This window comes from Leucoraja erinacea, chromosome 33 (genome assembly GCF_028641065.1).
Source record: "Leucoraja erinacea ecotype New England chromosome 33, Leri_hhj_1, whole genome shotgun sequence".
NCBI classification, from domain to species: Eukaryota; Metazoa; Chordata; class Chondrichthyes; order Rajiformes; family Rajidae; genus Leucoraja; species Leucoraja erinaceus.
In genome coordinates this window covers 8,114,835-8,130,261 of record NC_073409.1, presented here as the reverse complement: position 1 = coordinate 8,130,261, position 15,427 = coordinate 8,114,835, and the positions used below count along the sequence as shown (strand labels likewise).

At 41.5% G+C, this 15,427-nt stretch overlaps 1 protein-coding gene across 3 annotated transcripts in view; it reads left to right on the top strand.

Annotated features, from left to right (window-relative positions):
• The window catches only part of LOC129712623 (cortexin domain-containing 1 protein), a 34,425-nt gene extending 19,305 nt beyond the window's left edge, over nt 1–15,120 (top strand). For all 3 annotated transcript variants that reach the window (XM_055661186.1, XM_055661185.1, XM_055661187.1), the window contains one exon: nt 14,881–15,120. In XM_055661186.1, the coding sequence (XP_055517161.1) occupies nt 14,923–15,114 (192 nt within the window). In that variant the 5' untranslated portion in view covers nt 14,881–14,922 and the 3' untranslated portion in view covers nt 15,115–15,120. The remainder of the gene's footprint in view (nt 1–14,880) is intronic.
• The last annotated feature ends 307 nt before the right edge of the window (nt 15,121–15,427 follow it).

Sequence of the window (15,427 nt, the reverse complement as noted above, 5' to 3'; positions counted from 1 at the left end):
AATTGTTATACTACACCCATTAAATAGCGAGCCAGGTACCAAAGACAATATTTAGTACAAAGGAGAGATGTAATGTAAATTTGATTGTGAATGCAAGAGAAAGGAATTCATTTTGATTGTTGTGTGGTTAAATCATGTCAACTGTAGAGTACAAAAATTTATTTATTGAAGTTAGTGTTCCACGGCATGAACATTCTTGTAATTCCCTGCATGCTCATTTAATTATTGATTCTTCTGTCTGCGATAAATTTAAATACACTCACCTCTGCGATGAAACTGAAAAGATGATCATCTGCGGTGAAATACCTTATTCATTGTTGTCTATCTTCCTCTTCTAAACGTGGATACTGCAGATGCTGGTTGGGATTTTTTTTTAAACGACAAAGTGCTGGAGTAATTCAACCGGCCAGGCAGCATCTCTGGAGAACATGTTCTATGGTTCTAGGTTCACCACACTGGGTGCAGGATAAGAATTTTTATAAATATTATAAGGATGGGAGAATATGTTCGTTAAGAGGTTGTGATCTGATGATTACAATGCATTATAATCTGATACCGATGTTGGGTGCCACTGTTACATTAAAAGGTGAAATTATATATTTTTCAACAGCATATCAATTCATCAAACTGCAGAACAAGGAGAGGTGACGTTTTGGGTTGGGTTTGAAGAGGCGACCCGACTCTAATCCATGTTCTCAAGAGATGCTGCCTGACCCAATGTGTTAGTCCAGCACTTTGTGGCTTTTTGTGTTCCTCATCTATATGTAGCTTTACACACCATTACTCCCAACTTTTAATTTACAATTGTTTATTGTGAGGAGATTTCTTCTGTCAGTGTGAATGCTCGTACATCTTAGACCAATGATGGATGCTCACAATTAAAAAAAAAAACAGAAGAAGCCTGTAAAACAAAACTATGAAAACCAGTTCAGATTTTGATCCTTTGTCGAAATTGGAAGAAATTTAATGGACAGCGTTTATAAAGGAATAATTTTAGAAGAATGAGAGATGGCCTCAATGAAATCTATAAGGCTCTGGGAGCCAGAGACAAACTGGAAGGTGGGAGGCAGGAAAGTTCTCTTACAGCAGTATCTACAACTAGGCAACATGGTTTCTGAGAAGGGGGTCCCTCATTTCAGACAGAGATGAAAGATATTTCTCCTCTAAGGGCCATGAACTTTGGGATTCTCTATCCCCAAAACCTGTTGAGCCAAGTCATTGTATGTTTCCATTCTAGAAAACTCAATGCCACTAGATGTACACGGAGGAAGGCGGGGGGAAGTGTTGTTGAAGCCAAGATTGGATCAGCCATGATCGTTTTGAGTGGAAGAGCAGGCTCAACAAGTAGATATGCCTAATCCTGCTCCTGCTCTCATTTTGTTTCCACTAACCCTTTCCTCTGATTTTGTAATTAGCCAGTTCTTTCTGGTATTTACAATCCAACAATCATCATAAGCAGTCTCATTTGCTTTCTTATCTCTACCTCCTTGGATCCCCAGATCTGCAGCTTACACCAATTTTAAATCTCTTGCTCTCAGTTTTTTATTTATTATTATTTTTTTTTTTAATTAGAAGTACAGTAAGTTACAGTAATACACATCACATATATCTTATTACATTTGTTGTGCCACTTCATTTTTCGAGCTTTAAAAAAGGTAGAAATAAAAGAAGTAAGGAAAGTGAGCAAGAGTCGTGAAGGTGCAGGAAAGTGTTGGGAAAAGAAAGCCCCTTAGAAAAGAAGTTAGAGAAGGAAGTAAAGAAAGGAAATAGACCCTAGAAATGAAAGAAAAAAAAGGAGAAACAATCGCTCTATTATAACACAAAACTCCGCAAAAAAGGATATACCAACCGTGTTTTTTTACCCCCCGTTACCAGATCCTGGTACCGTTTATTTTTTAAATTACTATTGCACCTTATGCTTGTAATAGTTCCATAAATGCAGACTACATCTTTTGGAAGTGATCTGCTTTGCCTGCTAGGAGGAGTCTCATCTCTTCCAGTGTAATGTCCTGCTCCTGCTCTCATTTTGTTTCCACTAACCCTTACCTCTGATTTTGTAATTAGCCAGTTCTTTCTGGTATTTACAATCCAACAATCATCATAAGCAGTCTCATTTACTTTATTTTCTCTGTATCTCCTTGGATCCCCAGATCTGCAGCTTACACCAATTTTAAATCTCTTGCTCTCAGTTTTAATCTTCATCAGATGGTTGAATCATTTATGCCGAGACTGGTCTGAATGAAACTAAATTGAAACACCAGACACTTCTCTGTAAATTAAGCTGTGTAATAATAAGGGATGAGCACAAAACGTGGGCTTTGTGGTAAATTGTGAAAGGGGATATATCAACAATCACCCAGGAAAACGACTTTAGTGATGCCTGCACTTGCTCTGTGATGTAAGGACATGATTGTACACCTTGGGCCACAATATTACATTTGCTCGGCTGCTCAATTATTCAATAATTGCTGCTGAGGCAAACAGCTCACGATCAAACTGAACCAGAAATATCCATCCAATATCCTCAGTATACATCTGTAACGTCCTTATCTGACAATTTGCAGAGAGCTGGCAAAATTCAAGGCATGCAAATGCTTGTGCCTAGGAGATTTAAAGTAATTTTTGAAAGATTTGTGTTTGCACAACATCAGGACAAACCTAAGTTCCTTTTTAACAAAAAAAGACACTGAGTGCTGGAATAGCTCAATGGGTCAGGCAGCATTTCTGGTGAACATGGATAGGTGATGTTTCGGATCGGGATCCTTCTTCAGACTGATAGTAGTGGGGAGAAAGCTGGAAGACAGGTGGGAGGCGGTTGGGGGGGGGGGGGGGGGAAGTAAAAAACGCAGGCAAATGAAATATCTGCCAATCAACACCTCCACACCCCTCACATTTATCCACCTATCACTTGCCAGGCTTTGTCTCACCTCCACCTCTCTTCCAGCTTTCTCCCCCATTGCAATCTGTCTGAATCAGGGTCTCAACCCAAAACGTCATCTATCCATGTTCTCCACTGATGCTGCCTGACCCGTTGAGTTACTCAAGCACTTTGTGACTTTTGGTGTAAACTAGCAACTGCAGGTACTTGCGTCTTTTTTAACAAAGCAGGTTTCAAGTGTAATCTCATGTGTAATGTAGGAAACCAATTTATGTAACTTTCAGCCTGCACAGTTAGATAAAGTATGTGTCACCCTTCTCTCCAATGGTATCAGCACCAATTGCCAAAATGTGTTTGGTGGGAGCTGGTTTCCAGCTACAGAAGAGGAGTTGAGGCTAGCGTAGATCAGCCATGATCATATTCAATGGTGGGGCAGGCTTGAAGGGACTGATGCTCCTGCTCCTGTTTTATTGTGTGAATGTAGCAAAATGCCTCTCAAATTGGGCACAATGCCTGAAGCCGTCCTCCACAAAGTTGGCGCTGAAATAAACACTGACCTGACACCAGAGTGCATGTGGAGGGCCAACTGTTCTGCTAATTAACTATGTGACTTCTGATTCTCATCAGAAGCAGGGGAGTAAGATCTCAAGGGTGGGATGACTGAAATGTCAGGTGTGCATCTTGGATCTTTTATAATGCAGGGAAACCTAGGTCACTACCTCGAAAGAATACTGAATATAAACCAATGGTGTAATCTGTCAGAAAGCTGGGCAGAGTGACAATGCAGTTTACTGCAGTTTAAATTACGTCCGCCTCATGTTGATTCTTAATTTAGAAACATGAAAGCCTTCACTTGACTAAATCGTCATTAAAGTACCATTCTGATCTCTGTGTGTATGTGACTGAATGCCTCAGAAACACTTTGCCTGATGACAGGTCATGGGTGTCAAATATAATTTCCCATTAAAATGCTAATGCTGTTGCCATGGCTGCAATCTCTTGGGGACCACAACAGCATTCTAATTATAACTGCAGCTATAAACTAGCAACCAGGCATATCACAAACTTGAAGAGAATCGGAATTTGAGAACGTGTGAATTGTTGGTTTGATCAATGTGGATTGGCTTTAAATTGCCGTTGTAAGCTAAGATTTCAGCAGTGGTTTTAGTGAGTGTTGGCTGAAATTGCAGAATTGGGCTGTAAAATCCAAACAAGATTTATGACCAAAAATGGGCGTGTGAAAATAGCTGTCGGTACTTTTCATTAATCAACTTGATTTTCTATTTGGCGCACAAGTTTTCCTGAGTGTAGCTAAACCCCCAGACAGTCTCTCTGAGCCACTATCATGTCGCTGGAAGGGATTAATACGTTCCCCCACATCCCTACTTCCCACCTGGGAGAAGTAACCACATACTCTTTGAGTTTGTTATAATGCATGAGTTATATCTCCAGTGATTTTTGGTTTAACAGCTGGTTAAGGAAGTTCTCCCTGATAGACATTTTATAATCTCAAATCATCAATAAAACTCAAATGAATGGGAAGAATTTGTTGTAGAGGTGAAGGGTGTTAAAAGCTAGAGTACTGTCCGATTTGCCTCTACCCCATTGGGAACATTGGACTCTGCTTAATGTCTGAGCAGTTCTTGAAGGAAAGTCATTTTGAAAGTTCATGCAGATTATTTTTATGACTGGATCTGTGGTGATTGCACTAAAACTTACTTTGTCAAAACATTGCTGTTTACAGGCGCCACTCTTTGTAGTTCCTTACTGCCCTCTTTGTTACCTGTCGAAACACTAAAGTTCTTCTTTCCACAGATGCTGACTGGCCTGCTGAGTGTATCCAGCATTTCCTGCCTTTATTTCAGGATTCGAGCATCTGCAGTATTTTTTATTGTATGGCCTCTTCTCAATAATTCCTGCTTCATTCTATCCCATTTCAGAGGTTTTCTTCTCGTGTCCTCTTACTTCATAAAAATTGTTTTGCTGTAACTTTTCCCAGTTCGGATGGGAGGACAGTGATCTATTGCCTAACTGAGTATTTCCAACATGATTTTTTTTTATTACATTTCTGATTTATTTTTTTTGCTTCGTTGCACAAATTTTAAATCCCACACCAACATTGGAAGCTGATATTTACGGTTCTGATATCATAAATTGAGGCACTGAAATCAAATTGAAGTCATTCTGATTTGTAACCATTAGGAATGATAATCTCCACACCATAACCCCCATAATGTGCACCTGTAATTCAAAAGCGTATTGTTGCCTGAATGAGCAAAGCCAGCAATTGTGGCCCATCAGTTGAGAAGTTGGAGACGTGCCTTCCCTTTCAACTGCTGCGGTCCATGAGGCAAAGATGCCCCTACGGTGTTTTTGCAGTCGTTATTGGAACCAATGATCTAGAAAGAACTGCAATGTTGAATTTCTAATTCAGGATAGTGTTGGACTTGAAGGCTCCGGTGTTCCCATGTACCTCTTGCTCTTATCCTCTGTTCAATAGAGGAAATTGAACTGTAAAGAAAAAAATACTTGCATTTAAACAGTGCCTTTTGTGTACCTTGCGGGGTGCACTCCAGGTCCTGCAAACATGAGGTTTAGGTTTATCATGGTCACGTATACTGAGGTACTCTGAGGTACAGTGAAATGCTTTGTTTTGCTGGTTATCAAATCAGATAATACTATACATAAACACAATTAACCAACTCAAGTACAATAGGCAAAGCAAAGGGAAAGATTCAGAGTGCAACATATAGTTCTCAGCATTGGCAGATTCCAGAGACAAAGTCCAATGTCAGCAAAGGGGTAGAGGTGAATCGGCCAGTTTTCTAGCTTGTGGAAGGATTGTTCACAAGCCTGATGACAGAGGAATAAAGCTGTTCCTGAGGAATAGAAGAGTGGTGACTGAGGGGAGGAAACTGTTCCTGAAAAGTTCAAGGTTCAATGTACAGATTTTGTTTAAAGAGGTGTTGACTGAGGGGTAAATAATAACCAGGTTACTGGGAATAACTTGCTTGTCCTTCTTCAGAACAGTTTCATGGAATATTTTTATATTCACTTGGTTGAGCAGAAAAAAGCTTTGATTTGATGTCTTGTCCAAAAGATGGCACTGTCTTGACTCAAGTCAAGCTTGAGTTGAGATTTTTGTTCCCAGGCCTCTGAGGTAGGGCCCAAAGTCACAACCTTCTAACCCCAAGGTGTTCGCAGTCCCACTTCCTCCATGTTGAGATGACAGCTAAAAAATTAGTGCAAGCTTATAAACAAGACATTTTAATTTCCAGAGTCCCATAGATAGTTTTCGACTAGTCCCAGGAACAACTCCACTATATGACAATCTACAAACCTTGAGTAAAACACAGTGCTGGAGTGGGTCGGGCAGCATCTGTGAAGAGAAATGGATGGTCAATGTTGCAGGCGGGACTCTACTTGAGACCGATGGAATAGAGGGGACATATATTGTCCAGTGTAGACAGATTCCCATCACTTCCATACAAATCAATAACAAAACGGTCAATTGCAAAGGATTAACTGCACCAGCAAGCTCGGGTGATTCCATTAAATCCTTGCTCCTCATTAAAGAGCAATTTTACTTAAATTACTTGATTCTCTCCACTAACTGTAATTAAGTGAACTTTTATTCTGCTGATTGTTCACCAGGTACGTCGGATCTGAGCAGCAGAGCGCTGCTGTAATGAGACATTGCCGCAGTGTGTATTGGGTGTGTAGTGATGAAGCAGCCGAGCGATGCTTATTGTTGGGGCTTAACTTTCGCCACCCTCATTACCTGTGGATGCTGCTGAGTATTTGATGCTATTTGGGCTCAGATACTGGAGAATAAATGGCTTGTCCCACTTGGCCGTCATTTACGTGACAGGTCGGTAGTGACTGATGTGCGATGGTCGCACACATCATCATAAGTCTGCACAGCCGTCTGGAGCGCGTGACGTTATTTGAAGATAGACACAAAATGCAGGAGTAACTCAGCGGGACCGGCAGCATCTCTGGAGAGAAGGAATGGATGATGTTTCGGGTCGAGACTCTTCTTCAGTCTGAAGATGGGTCCCGACCCGAAACGTCACTTATTGCTTCTCTCCAGAGATGCTGCCGGTCCCGCTGAGTTACTCCGGCATTTTGTGTCTATCTCCAATCGTCTTGGCCCCGCTCTGGGCGTAGGAGTGGGGGCGGATCCGGATCCGCAACGGCCATGAGCCCCAGGCCGAGCTCGGCGATCGTTTGCCTGCTTCTGTTGCAGGTGAAACATTGCGCCACGCCAGGGTCTTGGGCCTGTCCCACTTTGGCCGTCAGTTACGCGACAGGCCGGTGGCGTGCGAAGATTTCGTGCAGGACGAAGTGCACACTCCTCCACACTACTCCACACTCCTCCAAACCACTCCATGCGCCCGTCCCCGCGCTACCAGGTCGCGTTAATGGCGCGCAAATGACGGCCAAGTCGGACAGGCCCTTTAGCGACACATGGGAAACTGGTACAAAAGGTTTAGAGCAAATGGGAGTTAAGACAAGTGGACAATTTAGCACCAAAACTGGCCTGGTAATAGAAGGTGAAGGTAGAGTGTTGCTGGAGATTGAAACCTGTGACCATTGGTACCAGAGGGTTCCATTTTGGAACCCTCATCATTGGATGTATTCATGAACGATTTGGATATTTAGGAGATGTAATAGTAAGTTCATAGATGACACAACATTGGCGCTGCTGTTAATAGAGAGGAAGGTAGTCTTAGACTACAGGATAATATTGGTCAGTTGGCAATATGACAGAATAATGGCAGATGGAATTTAATCCTGATAAGTATGAGGTGATGCATTTGGGAGAGCTAATGAGAATAGGACTCAAATACTGGTAGCATTGAGGAATAGAGGGAGCTTGGTGTACAACTCCAAGGTTCCCTGAAGGTGTCAGACAAAATGATAATCCGGCTGTACAGGATATGTCCCTTCATTGGCAGAGGCATAAAAGTATAAGAGCAGGGGAAATATGGTATAAGTATATGACATTAGTTAGACCACAGCTGAAGCATTGTGCAGTTCTGCTCCCCACGCTATAGGAAAGATGCGATTGCACTGGTGAGGGTGCAGAGAAGATTCACCAGGATATTGGCTGGGATGTTGTGAGAGTGCAGCTTCCATCTCCACATCAGGCCATGGCTCCAGTTTTCAAATCATTAAAAAAAAAAAATCTTCCTCAGATCCTCACTCTAACCCCTTACCTTAAACTCTTGCCCTCCAGATAATGATATCCCGAGCTTACCGCGTTTCCCAAGTATCTGCCGTTAGCGTTACGAACCGCTAAGAGACGTCCCCGAGCTCCGATGTACCCACTACGTTCATTCTACGTGCTTACCACGAGTTTGATTTTTTTTTTTAAACTCGGGAGAGCTCTTGAATTGCCTTGTACAAAAGCCCAAAGCTGGCATTAATGGTAACAAAAAAAAAATTATTTGATTTACACTTCAGTTCAGTGTCCATCAACATAAAGGATTTTAAAAATTGATTAAGAATCAATAATGGCTTCTGAATGTACTAAAATATTGAATTAAAAATTATTTTCTTTCCAATGAAGCACGGAGAGGTCTCAAGAAGTCAAAGAGCTCTGATTTACGGTGTTATTCTTGGCTTAGAACATATAGTTTCAGTGGCAGTAATGATTCATGCGAAGAGATAATGCTGCATCAATCTGCAATCTGGCACAGAGCATCACTTGAGGAGAGCGATCGGCTGGGCTATTGATTAGTCTGAAAGCATTAGCTGAAGATTTCTCTAATGCTTTCAGAAAACGCCTTGGGAGCTCCAGAGAGTCAGTTTTGTGTTATCTGCTCCTGTGGGGGCTCCGAAGAGCAAATTTCTCTTGGGTAGCTTTGCCCACTATAGCCCTGGCACAACAGCTGGGATACCAGCTGCCTGTGGGATGAAGCTGGCAAAATGGCTGATCTAGAATGTTTCAGTACAATTAAAGTTGTGGGAAGAAATTTGCCTTTGGTCACTATGGCAAAGTAAAATGGCTCGTAGAGCTGCTGCCTCACAGAGCCAGAGACCTGGATTTGATCCCAACCTTAGATGCTGTCTGTGTGGAGTTTGCCTGTTTTCCCTGTGACCACGTGGATTTCCACTGGGTGCTAAAGGACCTGTTTCCATGCTGTATCTTTCAATCAAACAAATATGACTGTAACGGCTGCTGATTCTAATTAGCTCCACGAATTAACTTCTGTTCAATTGCAACAAAATCCGAGTCTTTTTGCCTTTCCTTACAGTAAAGATTAGCAGTGAACCCCGCTGGATGGGGTCAGCAGTTCCATGCTTCATTATTGCAACACAAAACTAGGCCATTTGGCCCATTGACTTTATGCCAGTTCTGATTGTGCTTTACAAACTTCTGAGGGTTACAAACAGTGTAGCTGGTGAGAAACTAGCAGACTTGGCAATAAATAAAAAGCACAAGGTTGAGATAAGTTGTAGGAGATTTAGAGAGGATATGGAAAATATATATTTTCCAGTGTAATTAACAAACAAATTAATAAACAATTGAGAGATAATGGAGAACAACCATATACTGAAGGAATGCACCATTTTAGTTTAGTTCAGAGATACAATGCGGTTACAGGCCCTTCGGCCCACCAAGTCCACACCGACCAGCAACTCCAGTATACTAGCCCTATCCTACACAATATGGACAAGTTACAATTTTTACCAAAGCTAATTAAGCAACAAACCTGCACCGCTTTGGGGTGTGGGAAGAAACCAGAGCATCTGGGGAAAACCCACGGGGTCACGGGGAGAACGTACAAACTCCGTATAGAACGCACCCGTAGTCAGGATTGAAGCCTAGTCTCTGACGCTGTAAGGCAGCAACTCTACCGATGCGCCACCGAGCTGCCCAATGCCACCATGGGTGGAAAATATCAGCTACATTAATGCAGGGAAGTTCTTGGTGTCATATCATAGCCAAATTCATGTTTTGTTATTGTTTCTTGGGAGACGTTTTATGAAGATCACGCAGAGTGTAACTGCTTGTGTCTTCCAACAAGACAACGGAAGGATCAGAACCAAGTGAAGAAGGGTCCCAACCCAACACATCACCTATCCATGCTCTCCAGGGATGCTGCCTGACCTGCTGAGTTGCTCCAGAACTTTGTACCTTTTGTTTAAAATTGCGCAAAGATTCGTGCTTTCTTGAGTGTGAATTAAATTTAACAAACAGTGGCTGTGTTTGTGGCTGAATGAGGAATTTATTTCAAAACTGTAATTAGTTAACACAGTTGTTGAGGGATAAATGAATGCATGGTCACAATGATAAGCAGATTCAGTTGTCATTTCATGTCCACACTAACACTTGGTCCTCATCTAAATTCTTCACATTTTAGATGATTTGTCTATCAATATTGCAAACTTGCATGCCTGTTTGAACATTAAGTTGTGTGTGTTAAGTAACTTGATCTTGATATACTTATCCATTAACTGACACACAATCATATCTCAATCTGTGCAATCCTGAAACCCATCATAATACTGCAACAGCTCTCAGGAGCACCATAATATCACTAATAATAATAATAAATTCAGAAATCTCAAGGACACCTTACAGAGATTAACAGGAATAATAAAACATATAATCAGAATAAAATAAATAATAAAGACATCACAGAAACACAAATTAAAAACAGAATTCAGTCCAAAAACAAAAAATCAAAAACACAATGTGAAGAGAGGATCCTGTAGGATCCACTGGTTATGGTTCCCAATGGAGCTCGATTGAAATGATGTTGTAACTTATCTACTACTCAAGTAAATGAACCAATGATTGGTCTAAAATGGTCAGGTAAATGTGTCAACGTCACCTATGTACCCGACTAAACATTTCCTAAGAAATTTGACTTCTTGCAATATGTCCGAACCTCATTCCAATTACTTTTTGCCACAATCTATAGTTCAATAGTGTCATTTATCATTCTAAGCAAAGCAATTCTCTCTTTGCAAAATAGAAATTGTAGGAGCAATGTAACCACAAGGTTTTCATATGGTTTTGATTGATAGAAAGACACAGCATGGAAACAGGTCCTTCAGCCCACCAAATACATTTCGACCATCAATCACCTGTTCACACTAGCTCCATGTTATCCCACTTAAGCATCCTAGTCAGCCGAGATTGTGAGTGGGTCTAACCCGCGTGAGAATTATCTTTTCACTATGAAGTTGTTTTTCAAACATGCTCCTTTTGCTGAAGTACATTGCAATTGAATACTTCTAGTTCCAAACATCACCCTGTAAGATCACATTTGTGTGGGACGCCAACTTATATTCTGCCCCAACACCCCGACATCAATCTTAATCATGCCTGCTAAAGGAATGACCATCAACATAGCGAGCAATTCTATTTTGTTGCCCGAAAACTCAACCACTGCAGTATCTTTATCTCTTGTGCCTTCGTTTCATGTGACCTTTCTCTGACAGCTGTGCAAAGACTGCAAATAAACCTCGAACGAGATATTCATGCATGATTTATGCAGACAGCCAATTTCCAATTCATTTTTACTTGGACGGAAGCCAGAGTTGAAGAGATCAGATTTAGCAGTTGAACAGGTAGGTTTGGCAGTTGAACCTTCTAACCAATACTTCACATTAAGGGAGCACTTTGAGAAATAGAATTAGACAGTGACAAAGTTAAGGTCTCATGGGATGTAGGACAAGTTGGCAATTTTGGATTCATAATCGGAGGCATAATTATCAATGGAAGCAAGGGGGGTTTATTTGTGAATGGAAGCCTGCAACTTAGTGTACTTAGAGTGTTATATACATTAATGATTTAGATGAAAATGTAGGATGTATGATTAATAAATACACAGGTGTTATGGAGGGGGAGGGGGAGGTCAACCCCCACAATAGACTGGGCCGTGTCCACCACTTTCTGCAGTCTCCTTTGTTCTTATGTGTTTGTGTTATAGAACCAGAACATGATGTATCCAGTCAGTATGGCTTCCTCTCTGCACTTGAAATCATTAACTCTGCTTTTCGTCTCCGAATACGGTGCCCGGCCTGCTGGTCATTTCCAGCATTTATTGCCCATATTACCAGATTATATATGTAGAAACAAGGAACTGCAGATGCTGGTTTACAAAAAAAAAAGACAAAGTGCTGGAGTAACTCAGCAGGCCAGGCAGCATCCCTGGGGAACGTGGATAGGTGAAGTTTCAGGTCAAGACCCTTTATCATACCCCGCAAAGGGCTGGAGTATGATAAGGAGAAGGAGGAGCCAGACCCAAAATGTCACCTATCCATTTTCTCCAGAGATGCTGCCGAACCTGCTGAGTTACTCCAGCACTTTATGACCCGATTATAAATGCTGTTTTAATGTACTTGGAAAAGGAGATAAATCCTTTTGTTGGGTTGAAATTGGTTTAACGTCATGGATGAAATCAAATCAGCAGTATTCAGCTAAAAAGGGATGTAAATTTTGATCCATTACACTGAGCAGTGTAGCCTGCTGTCTCTAAAATACAATCACCATGTGTCTGTCTATAGAACCAGATTCTATTAATTGAATAGATTTGAGATAACAATAGAATGTACTCTGAAGAATGCTTGAATAGTATTCCAAAAACTTTTTTTCCCCAGACATACAGTGCTGAAAATAAATGTAATTATAAAGTTATCTCCAGCACAGACCCGTTTGAACACATCTCTTAGAGCTTTCTGTTTGGAAGTGGAAAAGATTACAGAAGTACAGATTGTTGATTGATTTTGTCTGCCTTCCAAATGAATACACACCTTGGCCCTCTGTAGATGGACACATTGACACAACTGGGGAAATGCTGGCACTGAAACCTTATTGTTTTATCTGTGATTGAGATCATCAGGCACCATGTGTGTACGTGTGTGTGTGTGTGCGCGCACTGTTTGATGTAGAGCTTTTTGTTCCTGCGCTGAAGGTCAAGCCTCAGCACCAGGCTTTGGGACGAGGTGTCTGTGTGGGACAAGTATTTAAAATGTCAATATGACTGCCAGGGAGTTTCTTGACTGATCTGTGAAATTAGAACTCGGGAGACATTTACACCACAATAGAAGAAGAAATGTATAAAGAAGTGATTAAATACATTAATGCCTTTCTGTGCTTTTCAATATTTGTGATAATGCTTCCCGTTGGGGCAGTTTGTTTCTGATAAGCTCAGGCCTTTACTTCAACGGCCTTTCTGCAGCTGATAGAGCTCTAGGGGCTAGTGGAGTCAAGGGATATGGGGAGAAGGAAGGCACGGGTTATTGATAGGGGACGATCAGCCATGATCACAGTGAATGGTGGTGCTGGCTTGAAGGGCCGAATGGAGGGTGGAAAGAGAGGAGGGAGTGGGGTAGAGGGGTGGTGGAGTGCAGGGGGGCAGGGAGGGGTGGATTTGATGGGAGGGGGATATGAGTGGTGGAATATAGCGTTGGGGGAACGGGTTGCGTTGGGGGAACGGGTGAGTGGTGGAATATTGCATTGGGGAACGGGTTGTGTTGGAGGACCAGGCCTCCCGTGTGACTTAGTCTAGTATTATATAAATTGAACTAGAGAGTACAAGGGTGTGATGATATGTTTGCTGTAAGTGGCAAGATAGTGTTGACCTTGAGAAACAAGCAGCATTTATCCAGTGCATTCACACTGCTGGAGGGGATAAATTCAAACCTAAATCCAGGAAATATTTTTAGTGAGACAGTGATCCTCCTATGGAAATAGCTCCCTGGAGAGATGGAAGAAGCAGCTGTTATTGATTCATTCATAAACACGTTCAATCTTTTGTTTCCAGAAAATAATGATCATTGTACGATAAATGGAAAAATGTGAGACTTGACACGAGGTATAATTTGCAGGAGCAGATGGTATCAGACCAGTGGGGCATCCCTCCCAATGGTTCTGTTGCAGACTATTATGGAGGGATTCATTATATGATTAGTCAATAACATCATTCTTATTATAGCATGGAACTACCAGGATGGTAGAAGTCAATCTTGATGGACATTTCTGCAGGTATATACTTTTCTCATTCCATTTATGTTGCCATTTATATCATTTCTTTTGTATTGAGTATAGACTTCCATGTCTTCCTGCATTTAAGTGATCATTACCCTTTGCCTATTGCATGTACAAACACCATTGCTAGTGAGTGAGTGGAGCAAACTAAATCTTGAACTAAAACAGAGGATGGCTGTTCTCCATCTTAGGAACTCAGATGATGGAACATTTAGGCTAAAGTGCATGAATTATCAGAGTTCTCAGAAAGTGGGCAAGTGCCACGAGTTCTGAAGACCAGAGAGGCTTGTGTAAATATGTTATAACGTCTTCCCTCAGAGCAACCTTGAGGAGCAAGAGTGGGAACATTGAGCCCACCAGGAAGTGTAGGTCTATCCTGGCCTTGACCTTAAACTCATCCTAGACAATGCACCACTCATTGTCCAGAGCTTCCACTGCCCCAACAATTACCCTGGGTCTAACATGGAAAAACACTGGAGAGTAGCACACCAGGATGTTACTTGGGATAGAATTTTTCAGTTGTGAAGCGAGTCTGGGTAGGCTGTTTTTGTTCTCCTTACAGTGGGGGAAGCTGCAGGACATCCTGATAGAGCTATGCTAAATTATGAGGAACATGAATTATTAGATGAGTAGAAAGTTTTCTTCGTAGAAAATGTATCTAAAGTTTGAGGATAGAGGTTGGGAGAGTTAAAGTAAAGTGAAGTTAGGAGATTTAGATGGTAGCATTCCAAATACTGCAGTGCTTTTGCCTACATGGACTACATATATTCCTCCAAGAAACTCACACATTACTTGGGCATTTTTCGCATCACTGGTTGTGGATCGTTGCTGACAAATTACCTATATAATGATAGTGTGCAGGTTTCAGAAACATTTCACCGAAAGTAAAGCTTTTGGGAAGATGATGAGTTAGTGCTTCTAGAAATACAATTATTTTTCGTTTTATAATCTTGCTCTTAAATCTTCATGTCTACCTCCGTTATATCTGTAGGAATTTCAGGATGGGAGCAGTGACTAGCCGACCTGATGAAAGATGTCCAAAGCAATGGAGAATGCCACCCCTGAACCAGTTTACGTCGATGTGGACAAAGGATTGACGTTGGCTTGCTTTGTCTTCCTGTGCCTCTTCCTAATTGTAATGATTGTTCGATGTGCTAAGGTGATAATGGACCCGTACAGTGCCATCCCTACATCCACTTGGGAGGAGCAGCATCTAGATGATTGATCATGATGTGGGAGCTGAGAGAAGCCACGTGCAGCCAGGAAGGAACCCTGCGAAGTGGGATCCATTGGAGAGAACTCAAGCAATCACAATTACCAAGCCTAATATTAGAATTCTGTGGAAGTGTTTACTGAAAATTGCATGTGAATAAGTGCCTCACTAAACTATTGTGTTTGTCTCAAATGACCGTTGTGTTAATATTGTACAATGCACTGAATCAATAGAACCGTACTGTTTATCTGGCACACATCGTCTGTTGTCTTAGGGTAGCATAGGATAAACACGTCAATTATCTGCTATTGAATATCAAAATAAC